The sequence below is a fragment of the Perognathus longimembris genome, chromosome 2, assembly GCF_023159225.1.
Source record: "Perognathus longimembris pacificus isolate PPM17 chromosome 2, ASM2315922v1, whole genome shotgun sequence".
In the NCBI taxonomy this organism is placed as follows: domain Eukaryota; kingdom Metazoa; phylum Chordata; class Mammalia; order Rodentia; family Heteromyidae; genus Perognathus; species Perognathus longimembris.
Window position 1 is genome coordinate 66,941,530 of NC_063162.1, and position 12,783 is coordinate 66,954,312.

Below are 12,783 nucleotides of genomic sequence, written 5' to 3' on the forward strand. Positions count from 1 at the left end.
CCTCTGTACCCCAGCACAGTTGACTCTGCTATATTCTAGAACAATTTTGGGCATAAGAAGTTTCTCCTGATTTTCACTCTCCTACCTGACAGTAAGAATCTAGTCCAATATTTCTAAAAGTTATTGTTAGAATTTATGACAAAGGGCTTATAGCAAAACAACAACAGAAGTCATGGACATATAAATGATCTCCGATACTGTCAGCTATTGCTTTGGGCCATGGGGAAGTCCAATTCTTTGAACACATCCACCTTGGGCAATCACTGGCCTTGCTGAAATTTAACTTCAAGATTCTCTAGCCCATGCAGCCTGGGCTCTGGGGAATTTTAACTTGGTTACAAGTGTGTCTCCTGCAATGAAGGATGCAGTTGCACTTGGCATCTGTGTCCCCGAGCTGCTGAAGCCATCTGGATCTTCCTATGGCTCCACTGAATGGATTGAACAGGCGTGGCCGGTGGCCAGCAGGGTTGGCAGGCGCTGTGGTGTAGGAGCTCACTGCCTGGATAGAGACAAAGCTCCTCTGTTTGCCACCAGAGACACCTCCCTGAACACAGTCACCACCATGGGAATGGGGAGAGGGCTACATCTCAATCCTGGTTTACCCTTAAGTGCTCATTGCCACTAGGAGCATTGCCACAGTCATTCTCTTTAGCCCCGATACCACTCTGTGATGCCATAGGAGAAAGAATGGGTCAAGAACAAGGTAACAAAAGGCCCAATGTGGGCAAACATGAGACCACAGTCACCCAGGTCATTTTGACCCGAGGTGGCTGGTCTCAGCAGACCCTGACTCTAAGAAGAGATAAATAATCCTGCCCCTGACAAGAAGATAATGTGATATCCATATGTATATAGTGCGCATGTGCACACACACAGAGACAGTCCACTAGAAAGAATAATTTTATGCCATTTTCAGGAACCTTGAAAAAAAATCAAGTGAAGTAAGTCAGGCTCATGAAGTAAATCAGGCTCAGAGAAACAAAGGGCATGGGTTTTATCTCATATATGGAAGTTATATGTATATTAAAACATATAAAACATATATGGGGTCATATGCCTATGCATACAAATAAATTGACTGAAGTGTGGTCTATGTAGGGGAAGACTGCAATGGTGTAACTCCTTTGAACAACTAACTTACAGCCTAGAAAAAAGAATACCAAGAAGCTGAAATCTGTGTAGTCTGGAGCAGGGAAGGACGCGGGGGGGGGGGGGGGACGGGGGGTAGACAATGTAGAGAGAAAGCGTGGGCAGTCATAATAATCTATGACCCTATGTGAAAATGAAACCAGGTAACTTGAGAAGATTGGCAGGCTGGGATAGATGGGTAAGAAGGAAGGGGTGACATTGATCAAGATTCATTATAACTCATTAAAAGACATGTTGAATTAACACCACCACCACCACCCCGTACAACTACTTAAAGATAATTTTTAAAAATAAATAAAATAAAAAAGAATCCTGACCACAGCCCTTCCTGCTCCCTGCAATTCTGGACTGGATCCTACTGCATCAGCAGGGGCCTACCCATGCCCTGGGCTATGCTTGTCAGACATTGCGCTTGTAACCAGCTTGCTGCAAAACTCTCTTGTTCTTTTGTTGCATCTATAAAGACCCAGACCCATTCCAATGCCATTTGACTCCTGGAATTAGTGTCTTCCCAGGTGGCCATCCTCATTTGGGTTTGAATCCACACTTTGTGCCCACCTTGATGTACCTCAGCTTGCCTTTGAGATGAACAAGTGAGAATCCCATCTTTCACCCAAGAAAACAGAACCTTGGCATCACCAGCTGTGGGAAGTTACCTTCTGGCAGTGCCAGGTAAGGACCACAGCTAGACCATCACCTGGACAGCCTCCCCAAAGGATGGAGATCTCAAGGGGCTGGAGCAGAAGACAGAGTCAGTTCTCCCTACTTGACTCTAATGGCACAGATCACTTCCGTGATTCTCCCCATCTGCAAGCAAGCATGCAAGCAATTCTGCAGCCAACCAGCTGGTGTCCTTGATTGATTCAGTTCTCACACTATCTGGAGGTAGACATCACACATGGCATCACCTCACAGAGGTTGAGGGTTCGTCCACAAGACTGTCCCCATTTCAGGTGCACCCGATGGTTGAACCTGGCTTTCTGACGCATCAGCTACAAATTGGGCTTCCCACAATCACCTCCTAAGGCTCAACTAATTTGCTTGAGCAGTTCCAGGAACTTGGAAAAATGATTATGTTTACCTATTATAAAGTGTATCACAAAAGATACAGCTGGTGGGATGCACTGGGTGAGGTGTGAGGGAAAGGCCAGGAGCTTGCCAGGCCCTCTCTGAGGCTTTGCCCTCCAGGAACTTCCATGTTCTCGGCTCTTGGAAAGGTCTAGAAACCCTGTCTTTGGGGATTTTATGGAGGCCTCCTTACTGAGGTATGATTGGTTAAACCACTAATCATTGGTGACAAATCTAACCAGCCCTTCCCTCTACTAGGAGGTTGAGGGTGGGGATGAAAGTCTCAACTCTAATCGTGACTTGGTCTTTGTGGGGGAACCAAGCCTTATCATGAAGCCACAAGCCAACGTTCAGCTGTTCAGTTTGTTATGCCAAGTCGCGAGAAGACCACCAAGAAGGCCACCGAGACTCAGATGTTCCGAAGTACAAAAGCAAGGCAAGGCTTTATTCAAGCGAGCTGCACCTTGGGCCTCGTCCTACCCACTGACATAGCGGAGGTTAGGAGGAAGCCCCGAGCTGCGATTGCACAGGGCTTATAAAGGCAAAAAACAAAGTTATAGCAATCAGGTGTTCAAGCAAGACAAAAAACAAAGTTACAGCCATCCAGTGTTCAAGCAAGACAAAAAACAAAGTTACAGTAATCAGGTGTTCAAGCAAGCAAGATTAGGACAGGGGTACAAATCTGATTGGCTCAGGGCTCGAGGCATTCTGGGGGCAGTTAAGAGTTAAGCATTCCCAGCAGTTAGAGTTCTTGCCCGGCTGGGCCCTAATAAGCTTTTCCTGGGTTTGCTCACAGGGACTGCTTATCTCAGGTTCGCATGGTAAAGTGGGGCCTGACTTCAAAATGGCTTTAGTCTGGCTTTTCAAGTTCATTTGCATACAGAAAAAGATAACTTCTTGTGTGTGTGTGTGTGTGTGTGTGTGTGTGTGTGTGTATCAAAACTGGTACTTGAACTCAGGAATTGCTCTGTTGTTTGGTTTTTTCACTGGTGCCCTAACACTTAAGCCACATCTCTACTTCAGGCTTTTTGGTGGTAACTGGAGGGAAGAGTCTTGTATTTGCCTGCCCTCAGCTTCCTGAGTAGTTAGGATTACAGGTGTAAGCCACCAGCACCTGGCCAGCCCTAACAGACTGCTTTTGAAGATGCAAGGATTTAAAAGTTGTATGCCAGGAAAGAAGGGCAAAAGACATTCTCCACAGCTTTGCAGGGATGTGGCCCTCAGGTCACTGAGTCACTCCCATATTGTGGTCCTTTCCAAGCCGAGTATGGCTTTAAACCAGTAAAATTTGCATCTGGCCATCCTCCCTGAGGATGAGAAGCAGCCTTTGGGAGCTCCCTCTCTTCCTCATGGACAGGTACTGGGGACTCGCAGGGCTAATGGGACAAGTCAGATGACACATGGGTCAGCCGGTGCCTTAGCAATCTCAGAATAGCCCTGAGCCTGTTCCTCCATACACAAAATGAGGCAAGTCATCATTTTACCTTCCATCCTACTCTTTTCTGTTGCATTGACTAAGAAGAGATCCCAGGAGTAAGAGACATCATGGATGTCTTCACAGTGCTCACACACAGCTTGGAGAGAAAGTTCTTCATTCCAGTTGACATGGATGTCTTTAAAGTCCACCCAGAAGAGATGGATGAATCTGGAGCAGAGAAAACAGTCTGGTGGCTTAAGAAAACAAAGGAAGCTTCTTTGGCCATATTTTATTCAGGCTGGCCACGCTTGAATCACCCCTGTTGGCTTGATGTCGGGTGGGATGAGTGGGGTGTCGTGGCCCATGTGAGGAGCTGCATGTCAGGTGACCCAGGGCATCCTGGGGGACACAACATAGCATGCATACACGAGCACCATGTTCAGAGATACTGTGTGACTTCCTCCGAGTCACAGGGCACTGGGCCTTGTTAACCCTGGCCCTGAGCCTTCTCTCTGTAGAGGAGTCCCCCTCCGAGCTCTCCCCTCCCCTGATCACCTTCCCCATCACCTCACCTCAGGCTTACTTCACCTCTGCAATGCAACCCTTATCTGGACCATTCCAAGCCAACAACCTCCACTACTGGCATCTGCCTGGGCTCTGCTTCCTCCGTGGATGGGGCCACTGAGGCACAGGCGGATGCCCCCAAGTATCCACAACCCACACAGATCCATGACTGGATGCAGGAGTGATCAGGAGAGTGAGGTATGGAAAGCCAGGAAATCAGGGTGAATACTGTATTAATGAGTAGCTATATTAGAAACACAGAAATATTAGGGGCTGGGGATATAGCCTAGTGGCAAGAGTGCCTGCCTCGGATACACGAGGCCCTAGGTTCAATTCCCCAGCACCACATATACAGAAAACGGCCAGAAGCGGCGCTGTGGCTCAAGTGGCAGAGTGCTAGCCTTGAGCGGGAAGAAGCCAGGGACAGTGCTCAGGCCCTGAGTCCAAGGCCCAGGACTGGCCAAAAAAAAAAAAAGAAACACAGAAATATTAGAAACACAGAAATACTAATTCTTTGCTTAAAGCTTTATATTTTCTCATAAACTGTGGTATTAGTAGGAAGGGAAGAAGGGAGGAAGATACGGAAGGAGAAAAGGAGAGAAAGAAAAGAAGAAAAACAGAAGTTCTCCCCCTGACCTTGCCTTCTGACTTTGCCTATTTGCACAAGATAATTAGTGTACTCTGGAAACTGAGCAAGTCTATCTATAGGAAAGACATACTTATCCATACAAACACTTGGGAAAATGGCTCCTCTTGCTCAAATTGTGTTGAAAGGATTTCCTTATATCAAGGATGGACTCCCATCTTAAAGGGCTCATATAGCAAACTCCATCTTTCCTTTGAAGGGATGCCCAGATATTACGGACCAGTGTTTTAGTGAGATCAGTCTTAAAAGTCTCTGTGACCACTTGATAAAAAATGTAGCAGAAAGAGCTATTAAAGGTGCCAGCTGTGAGAAAAAGGGGAACACTTGTTCTAGGGTGAATTTGAGCTGCCTCCCCCCAACCTATTTCTATGCCATAAATATCCAGGACATTAAACACTCCTCAGACCTACTAGTTGTGTATCTTTCCTTTGCTTAATAAACTTTCTTGGACTCTACCTCAATGTGTCCTCACTTTCACTTATTTTTTTACATAAAGAAATAGGTTCCAAAGGCTAGGCAGAGGCCTCGACCCTCTGAGACCTCCCTGGGGCATCGTCGGCCGTCTATCCACGCAACTCCAGGCCTCACATGTCTCTAAGCCCACACCCACCTTCACGAAGGCGTCCCCACATGCCCTGAACACAGCCCCCATGTCACCACAAATTTAGTCTATTTACTCCATGGATTCCCAAGGCTCTCTCTGAAATGGTGGCTCCTCAAGATGCCTCCGGACGGCTAGAGCCTGCTAAAGCCTCCTTATCTCATGGGTTTGTTTCCTGCAGGGCTGAGGGGGACTGTGGACGGTGCTGGAGAGACTGCAGGTGCTATACAGTGTTCCCTTTGTCCTTGACCTACACCCATGCACACACCTCAGCCTCATTGTGTAACCCCCAGTTCCCCTGTGGGGAGCGAGGCCTACTGCCTTCATGTGCTTATGTGTGGACATGTATACTGCAGTCTCCCTGGCCCAGGGCTTTGTTTCCTGCAATTTCAGTTATGTCTGCTCAACCAAGTCTAAAATAGTAGGTGGAGAATTCCAAATACAAATAATTCATAAGCTTTAGTGGTGCCATTCTGTGGGACCAGTGGCTCATACCTGCAATCCCAGCCACATAAGAGGCCGAGACCTGAAGATCACAGTTCAAAGTCAGCCTGCTCAGGAAAGTGCATGAGACTCTTACCAACAATAAAGCACTAAAGAAGCCAGAAGTGGAGCTGTGGCTCAAGTGGTAGAGCACTAGCCTTGAACAAAGAAGTTCAGGGATAGTACTCAGGCTCTGAGTTCAAGCCCCAGGACCAACCAGCATGCACGCGCGCGCGCACACACACACACACACACAGAGTGTGTCATTCTGAGTAGTATGGTACAATCTCGTGCCACCTCTGAAGAATGGGGGCCCCTGGCCTGTACCCTTGCATAGTAGCCTAGTGACCCAGCCCCTTGACAGAAAAAAACGGAAGTGCCACAGCCTCCTGACCCTAGCCTGGGCCCTGGGGCTGGACCAGGCCCATAGGTGCTATGCTGGCTATGGTGCTGGGGACGTGTGGGTTTTTAGTCACAGCATTTCTCTGTCCCTGCATGGTCTCACGTCACACCTACTCCATGCTGGTGTCCCACTAGCCCTGCAATGTTGGAAGGCTCCCAAGCCTTTGAGACCTCCATCGTTGGACCAAAGTTCTAGAACATTCTCCTCTCCTGGGGACAGCTGCTCTGACAGAAGTGATCCTGCCGAGGCCCCACAGACTCAGGGTCCCTCTTGCCTGGAAAGCTGCTCAAGGCTCAGCCTAGAACAGGGACTCAGTTTCCATCTCCCTTCTTGTTAGCAGTCAGGCTTGCAGGAGACCCAACCCAGAAATGTTCTCGGTGAGTGCCATCGCTTTCCTGGCTGCCTGCCTGCTCCTGGATGGGCCAGGAGAGCTGAGTGCTTAGACCAGAGCATGGATACCTGAAGTCTGGGTCAGTGCGGGTAGACAGGAACACCTGGGCCTCAGAAGAGTTCCGGCCACCACTGGAGACGGTCAGGGTCATGAGGAACTGGTCACAGCATCCACTGAGCCACCTGGCCGGGAAGGACACAGTGGGAGCTCTGGTGTCCAGCGGGTGGAGAGTGGCGTTGTCAAAGCAGGGCTGTCCAGGTGAGCTGGCAATGCTGCATGCCCAGAGATATCTGTCAGAGAGCCATTGAAGGGACAGAGGCTGAGGTCAGGCACCAGCATGTGTAATGAGGGCATGTGGGATGGGAAGAGACCATGCCCCTCATCTTCCAATATCAGCAAGCAGGGTAGGAGTAGACAGGTCTCAGGCGGGCTCCCACCTGGCTTCCTGGACTCCACCCTGTGGGGGAGGGGGAGCTGCTCCCCCTCACTGCACGGGGTGACCCCAGCTGCTCACACCTCTACCACATTAGAAAATACCATCTCTCTCCTCTCTCTTCCTTCTCTTCTCCCTCCCCTCTCTCTTCTCTCTCTCTCCTCACTGCTGGAGAACCAGAGCAATGAAATAAAGCTCTGGCCTGTTCTAGAAGACTCCATCCTCTTACCTTGGAGAATAGGCTGTGAAGAGCGTAGAGGAGTGGAGGTCTCTGAGCAGAGGTCATCCAGACATGAGCCAAACAAAGCACCGAGGCTCACACAGGCAAGGAGGGGAGGTGTGTGCAGCCAGGGCTAAGGAGCCTGGTGAGGTTTCTTCACAGAGGAGGTGGAAAGAGAGAGAGAGACAGACAGAGACAGAGACACATGCTGAGAGATGGAGAGAATACAGAGAGAGAGAGTGTGTGTGTAAGAGAGGCACAGAGACAGGGACCCAGAGAGAGAGAGAGAGAGAAAGAGAGAGAGAGAGAGAGAGAGAGAGAGAGAGAGTCAGAACACAGAAGAGATAGAGACAGAGAGAGACACATGGAGTGAGACACAGAACACAGAGAGAGAGAGAGTCCAAGATGCTGCTGAGGGTCTTGGCCTGGCTAGTGAAATCACCAAGGTGATCCCTGGGCAGAGATGGGGAAACTGGATATGAAGAATCGGGTTGTGGGGCAGAGAGTTTGGGGACACAGGAAAGGGGTCCAGACAGAAGCCCAGTGCAGAGTGACAGTGATCTGGATGAGTCCCCTGAGCTGACAGGTGAGTCCTGTGGGGTGACAGGTGAGACCCCTGAGGTGAGAGATGAGTCCCCTGAGCAACAGGTGAGTCCCCTGAGGTGACTGGTGAGTCCATGAGCTGACTGGTGAGTCCCCTGAGGGGGGCAGGGGCTGCGAGACACTGGCAATGACCCAAGTCTGATGGAGTCAGGAGACTGAGCAAGTCTTGGGACTGGGAATACACCTTGCCTGGGGCCAGGCATCAGCAGTGAGAAAGGAGTCCTGGGGTCCCACATCTACCACGCACCAAGCAGGCATCTCAGGCAGGAAATTCACAACCCGACTATGCTAAGCCACTTTTTCAACACCATGGTAAAAAGTCATTTTCATAGATCTAAAAGATACTGGGATATAATAAATGACACAGGATTCTAGGTACTCACACACAGACCTCTCTTAGGAGAGAAACAAAAAGGTTAATGTCTACGTGCCTCTTCACACACACACACACACACACACACACACACACACATACACACACACTTCCATGGCCTCACCTGAGAACAGCACCTGGTTGTCACACTCATATACACACACACACTTCCATGGCCTCATCTGAGAGTGGCACCAGGGTTGTCACACACACACACTTCCATGGCCTCACCTGAGAGTGGCGCCTGGGTTGTCAGGGTCATAGGAGTGGGACCCACTGAGGACTATGGGGACAGGAGAAACCCTGGGGACAAATAGGTGCGTGCCCGCTGAGATCACACTGACAGGAGCCCTGGCTCGCACCTCCAAAGCCACGCAGTAGTTGCTGTGTACCACGCTGCCCTCAATCTGCACCTGTGGGGCCACAGACAAGGGGTAACGCACAGGAGATACTAGAAAGGAAACCCACACACTGATGCATCATCTCTGCCCAGGTAACCTGTCACAGCTATCTAAATAAACCACCCCATATGCGTCCATTAGAGACAGGGCAGGGACCAATGGAATACAAACAAAATATGCACAGTATTGTCTAGCACTGTTTAATGACAGTGTCACCTGTGTGATTTAGCTTTCAAACCTCCTCCCAAACTGCCTATGGTGTTAACATGGGCTTGGCCTTCTTTACTTTCCTTTGAGCTTCTTTCTAACACCAAAACATATAATGGTAGTTAAGAAATGTTCATGAGCCAGGAACTGGTGGCTCATGCCTCTAATCCTAGCTACTCAGGAGGCTGAGATCTGAAGATCTCAGTTCAAAGCCAGCCCATACAAGAAAAAAGAAAATAAAAGAAACCCACACCAAAGCTGAAAGTAGAATGATGGCTCAAATGGTAGAGTGCTAGCCTTAAGTGAAAAAGCTCAGGGCCAGTGCCCAGGCCATGCGTTCAAGCCCCAGGATCAGCATAAAAAAAAATTTTAATAAAAAAGAAAGAAATGTTTACAAGCAAGGTATCAATAGCTCACACCTATAATCCTAGCTATTCAGGAGGCTGAGATCTGAGAATCGAGGTTCAAAGCCACCCTAGGCAGGAAAGTCCATGAAACTCTTATCTCCAATTCATCAGCAACAGCTGGAAGTGGCAAAGTGGCTTGAGTGGCAGAGTGCCAGTCCTGAGCAAAAAAAAAAGCCAAGTGGGAGTGTGAAGTCCTGAGTTCAAGTCCCAGTGTTGACCCCAAAACAAAACAAAACAAAAAACTAAAACAAGAAAGGACTCACACTCAGGTTTGGTTTTTTTTTGCCATAGTTACCACTCTACAGCTTGAACCACCCCTCCAGTCCAGCGTGTTTGCTGGTTAATTGAGATAAGAGTCTCAATCCTTTAGATCGCAAACTATTGAATAGCTAGGATTCCAAGTATGAGCCACCAATGCCAGGCTTAGAACAAATATTAATTACGAAACATTTTACAAGACCTGATCCAAGTGGTAGAGTGTCTGTCTAGCAAGTGCAAGGCCCTGGGCTCAAACCCCAGGACCATCCAAATGTCCATTAAAAAGCTTCATCCCATTGAAAACACTCATTCTAACTTGTGCTGTTTACCCCGGGTCTCAGCTGCTGCTGAGAGCTGGCTGCTCTCTAGAGTCCTTGCCTCTTTCACTGATGCATTTTTGAGTCCTTTCTTTCCTTTCATCCATGAAGACATCTTCCCAGCCCCCTCTCTCCCTCTGCACTCCTCTCTGAGCTGGACCGTACTCACTGCTCCCCATTTCCACTCCCTCAAACACCTGGGATTGATTCCACATAGCTCCTCAACCACTACCCACTGCCTGGATGGGCACCATGTCCCCGCCCCCAATGTCAGCCAGCCCAGGGCTTCTGCCATTGTGAGAAGTCCCCACTGGGGCTTATGTCCAGCCACTCCCTGCCTTGTTCTGCACTTGACCTCATGTTCCAAGCCACTCCTCCTAAGAGCTCCCTGTCACTGCTTAGGTGTGAACCACCTCTTCTATTGCTTCGGGTCTCTATTAACCTCCTCCACAGGCTGTGTATGCAAATGCTCAACATCTCAATTTGTCTGTGCCTCCCCTGCCTGCACTCAGGAAGGAGCAGCCACTTGATGTTCATTGAGGCAGCGAAGAGTAGCCTGACCTCCTACTCACTCATCTGGTGCTACAGATTTCTTTGGCTTTTCCCAATAAGTGTGCTCCTCATGTTGGTATTTAGGGCTAAGCAGGAGCTCTACCACTTGAGCCATGCCCCTAGCCCCTTTTGTTTTTGTTACTTCTTGGATAGGGTCTGTATTTTTGTCCAGGTTCAGCCTTGGACTATAATACTTCCTATACCTCCCAGTAGCTGGAATTATAGGCATGAGCTACCAAACCTGGCCTTCCCTTTGATTCTTATTAGTTATGATGATACACACTGCTCCTTTCCCACCCCTACAACTACTCTTCTCTGTTTTTCATTCCACTGTAGTTACCTGTTTTAGACTCTAAGTATCTCCTTCTTTACTTCCTTCCTTCTTTCCTTCCTTCCTCCCTTCTTTTGGAGACAGGAACTTGTATAACCCCAACTGACCTTAACCTAATAATCCGTGTTAGCCTCCCAAGTGCTGGAATTCCAGGCATACACTACTGGCTCTGAGTATTCTCAACTTCACTATGGGAACTCTCCCAGCACCCCACCTTTCACCTGTTTGCAATTCTCCCTCAGTTTGTATTTTCAGAGAGAGGTATGCCTCAGGCTTGGATGCAGATTTTTTTTCTACTAACTACAAGTAACAGAATGTCCCTCAAAACATGGCCTGGGTCCTCTGGCAATTATTGGGGTCTAGTTCACCCTGAGGTGAACATAGGACTGAGAGGACATGTGATGCACCAGTCTCTCAATGGCAGCCAGTGCAGGCTCAGGTCTCCAGCCTCCCTGGCTGGTGCTGAGACCAGCTTTCGTGCTGAGGGACCCTGGGACCAGCTTGAACCAAGGATCCTGTTACCTCAAGAGGAAAAGAACTCCATGATAGAGATTTTAGGGGTTCCTGCTGTGGTCTTCAGATGTACCACCTCAGTCAGGCCTTCTTTACCTCGCTGTCCTCTGACCCCAAACCCTCCCTCCACTATCCCAAGATATTTTCCCCTGTCCACCTTGTTCCACACCAATGATTGACTCTTTAAAGCATCCCTCCTTAAAGAAGAAGTAACCTCCTTCTCGAATCCATGTATTGTTATTATTTTCCAAACAAAACTGAGCACTGAGCCCAGAACACTGAGCATGGAGCACTGAGCAGAGAGTACTGAGCACTGGCAGAGGGTCAGAACACCCTGTATCTTATGCAAAGCAGGTATACAGGAAGATTTTGCTAAAAGATCTAGAAGGAAGCTCAGCACCTGTGATTCATACCTATAATCCCAGCTACTCAGGAGGCTGAGATATGAGGATTGTGGTTCAAAGCCAGCTTGGGCAGGAAAACCCATGAGATGCTTATCTCCAATTAACCCAGCAAAAAGCCAAAAGTGGTTCGAGTGGTAGAGTGCTAACCTTGAGCAAAAAAGCTAAAAGACAGTGCCTGACCCTGAGTTCAAGCCGCAGTAATGGGGGCATTCGGGGAGGTTTGTTGTTGTTGTTGTTTCATTGCTTACTTGGCCAACAGTGGAACATAGGTTCTCCCAGGACAGGAAATATTTTTCTTAAAATCCTATCCATGACTTAAAAAAAACAAAAAACCTTTTTGTTAGACAGAAGAGGCTCAGGTTGGAATGATGGGCTGGTGGGAAGTCCTGTTCCCTGGTCCAGCAGGAGGGGCAGTGAGAGAGCCAACCTTGACTGACCTTGGCAATGGCAGTGTAGTTCCCACAATCCAGTGTGTAGCTCGGCAGCAGGATGGTCTGTCTGTGAGTGTTGATGCCAGCAGGAAGGACTACAAGAGACCTCTGGGAGTCTAGAATGTTCCAGGTGTAAGAAATACCTTGGGAGATGTCACAGAGGACAGCAGCTTCAAATGTCACTTCCAGTCTCAGAGGCTGAGACCGCCACATCTGAGGATCGACAGGAGAAGATGTCCTGTCATATGCCCTCTGTCTACAATGACACTGAAAACAACTAGAGACACCCAGGAAGAAATCTTCAATTATTTGTTTGCAAAGATATAGGATGGGACCCAAGGTTTGACTATAGATCCAGCCCAACAAATACTTCATCTATTTTACGCTAAACATAGAAAGCAAACATCTGAAAACAAGAAGAAAGTATAAGCTGTGACTCACTCCTGTAACCCAGCTAGGAGTGAGGTCTGAGGAGGGTGAGATTGAGGATCAAGTTTTGAAGCCAACTCAGGTAGAAAAGTCCATGAGACTTTTATATCAAAATAATTAGCCAAGGGGCTGGGAATATGGCCTAGTGGCAAGAGAGCTCGCCTCATATACATGAAGCCCTG

The 12,783-nt window shown here is 48.5% G+C and overlaps 1 protein-coding gene across 1 annotated transcript in view; it reads right to left on the reverse strand.

The window, feature by feature from the left end:
- The window catches only part of Pkd1l1 (polycystin 1 like 1, transient receptor potential channel interacting), a 97,713-nt gene that overhangs the window by 69,887 nt on the left and 15,043 nt on the right, over window positions 1-12,783 (reverse strand). The window contains exons 9-12 of the mRNA XM_048337025.1: window positions 12,179-12,385; window positions 8,583-8,764; window positions 6,791-7,012; window positions 3,702-3,862 (exon numbers count right to left, since the gene is read on the reverse strand). Of these exons, the coding sequence (XP_048192982.1) occupies window positions 3,702-3,862; window positions 6,791-7,012; window positions 8,583-8,764; window positions 12,179-12,385 (772 nt within the window). The remainder of the gene's footprint in view (window positions 1-3,701; window positions 3,863-6,790; window positions 7,013-8,582; window positions 8,765-12,178; window positions 12,386-12,783) is intronic.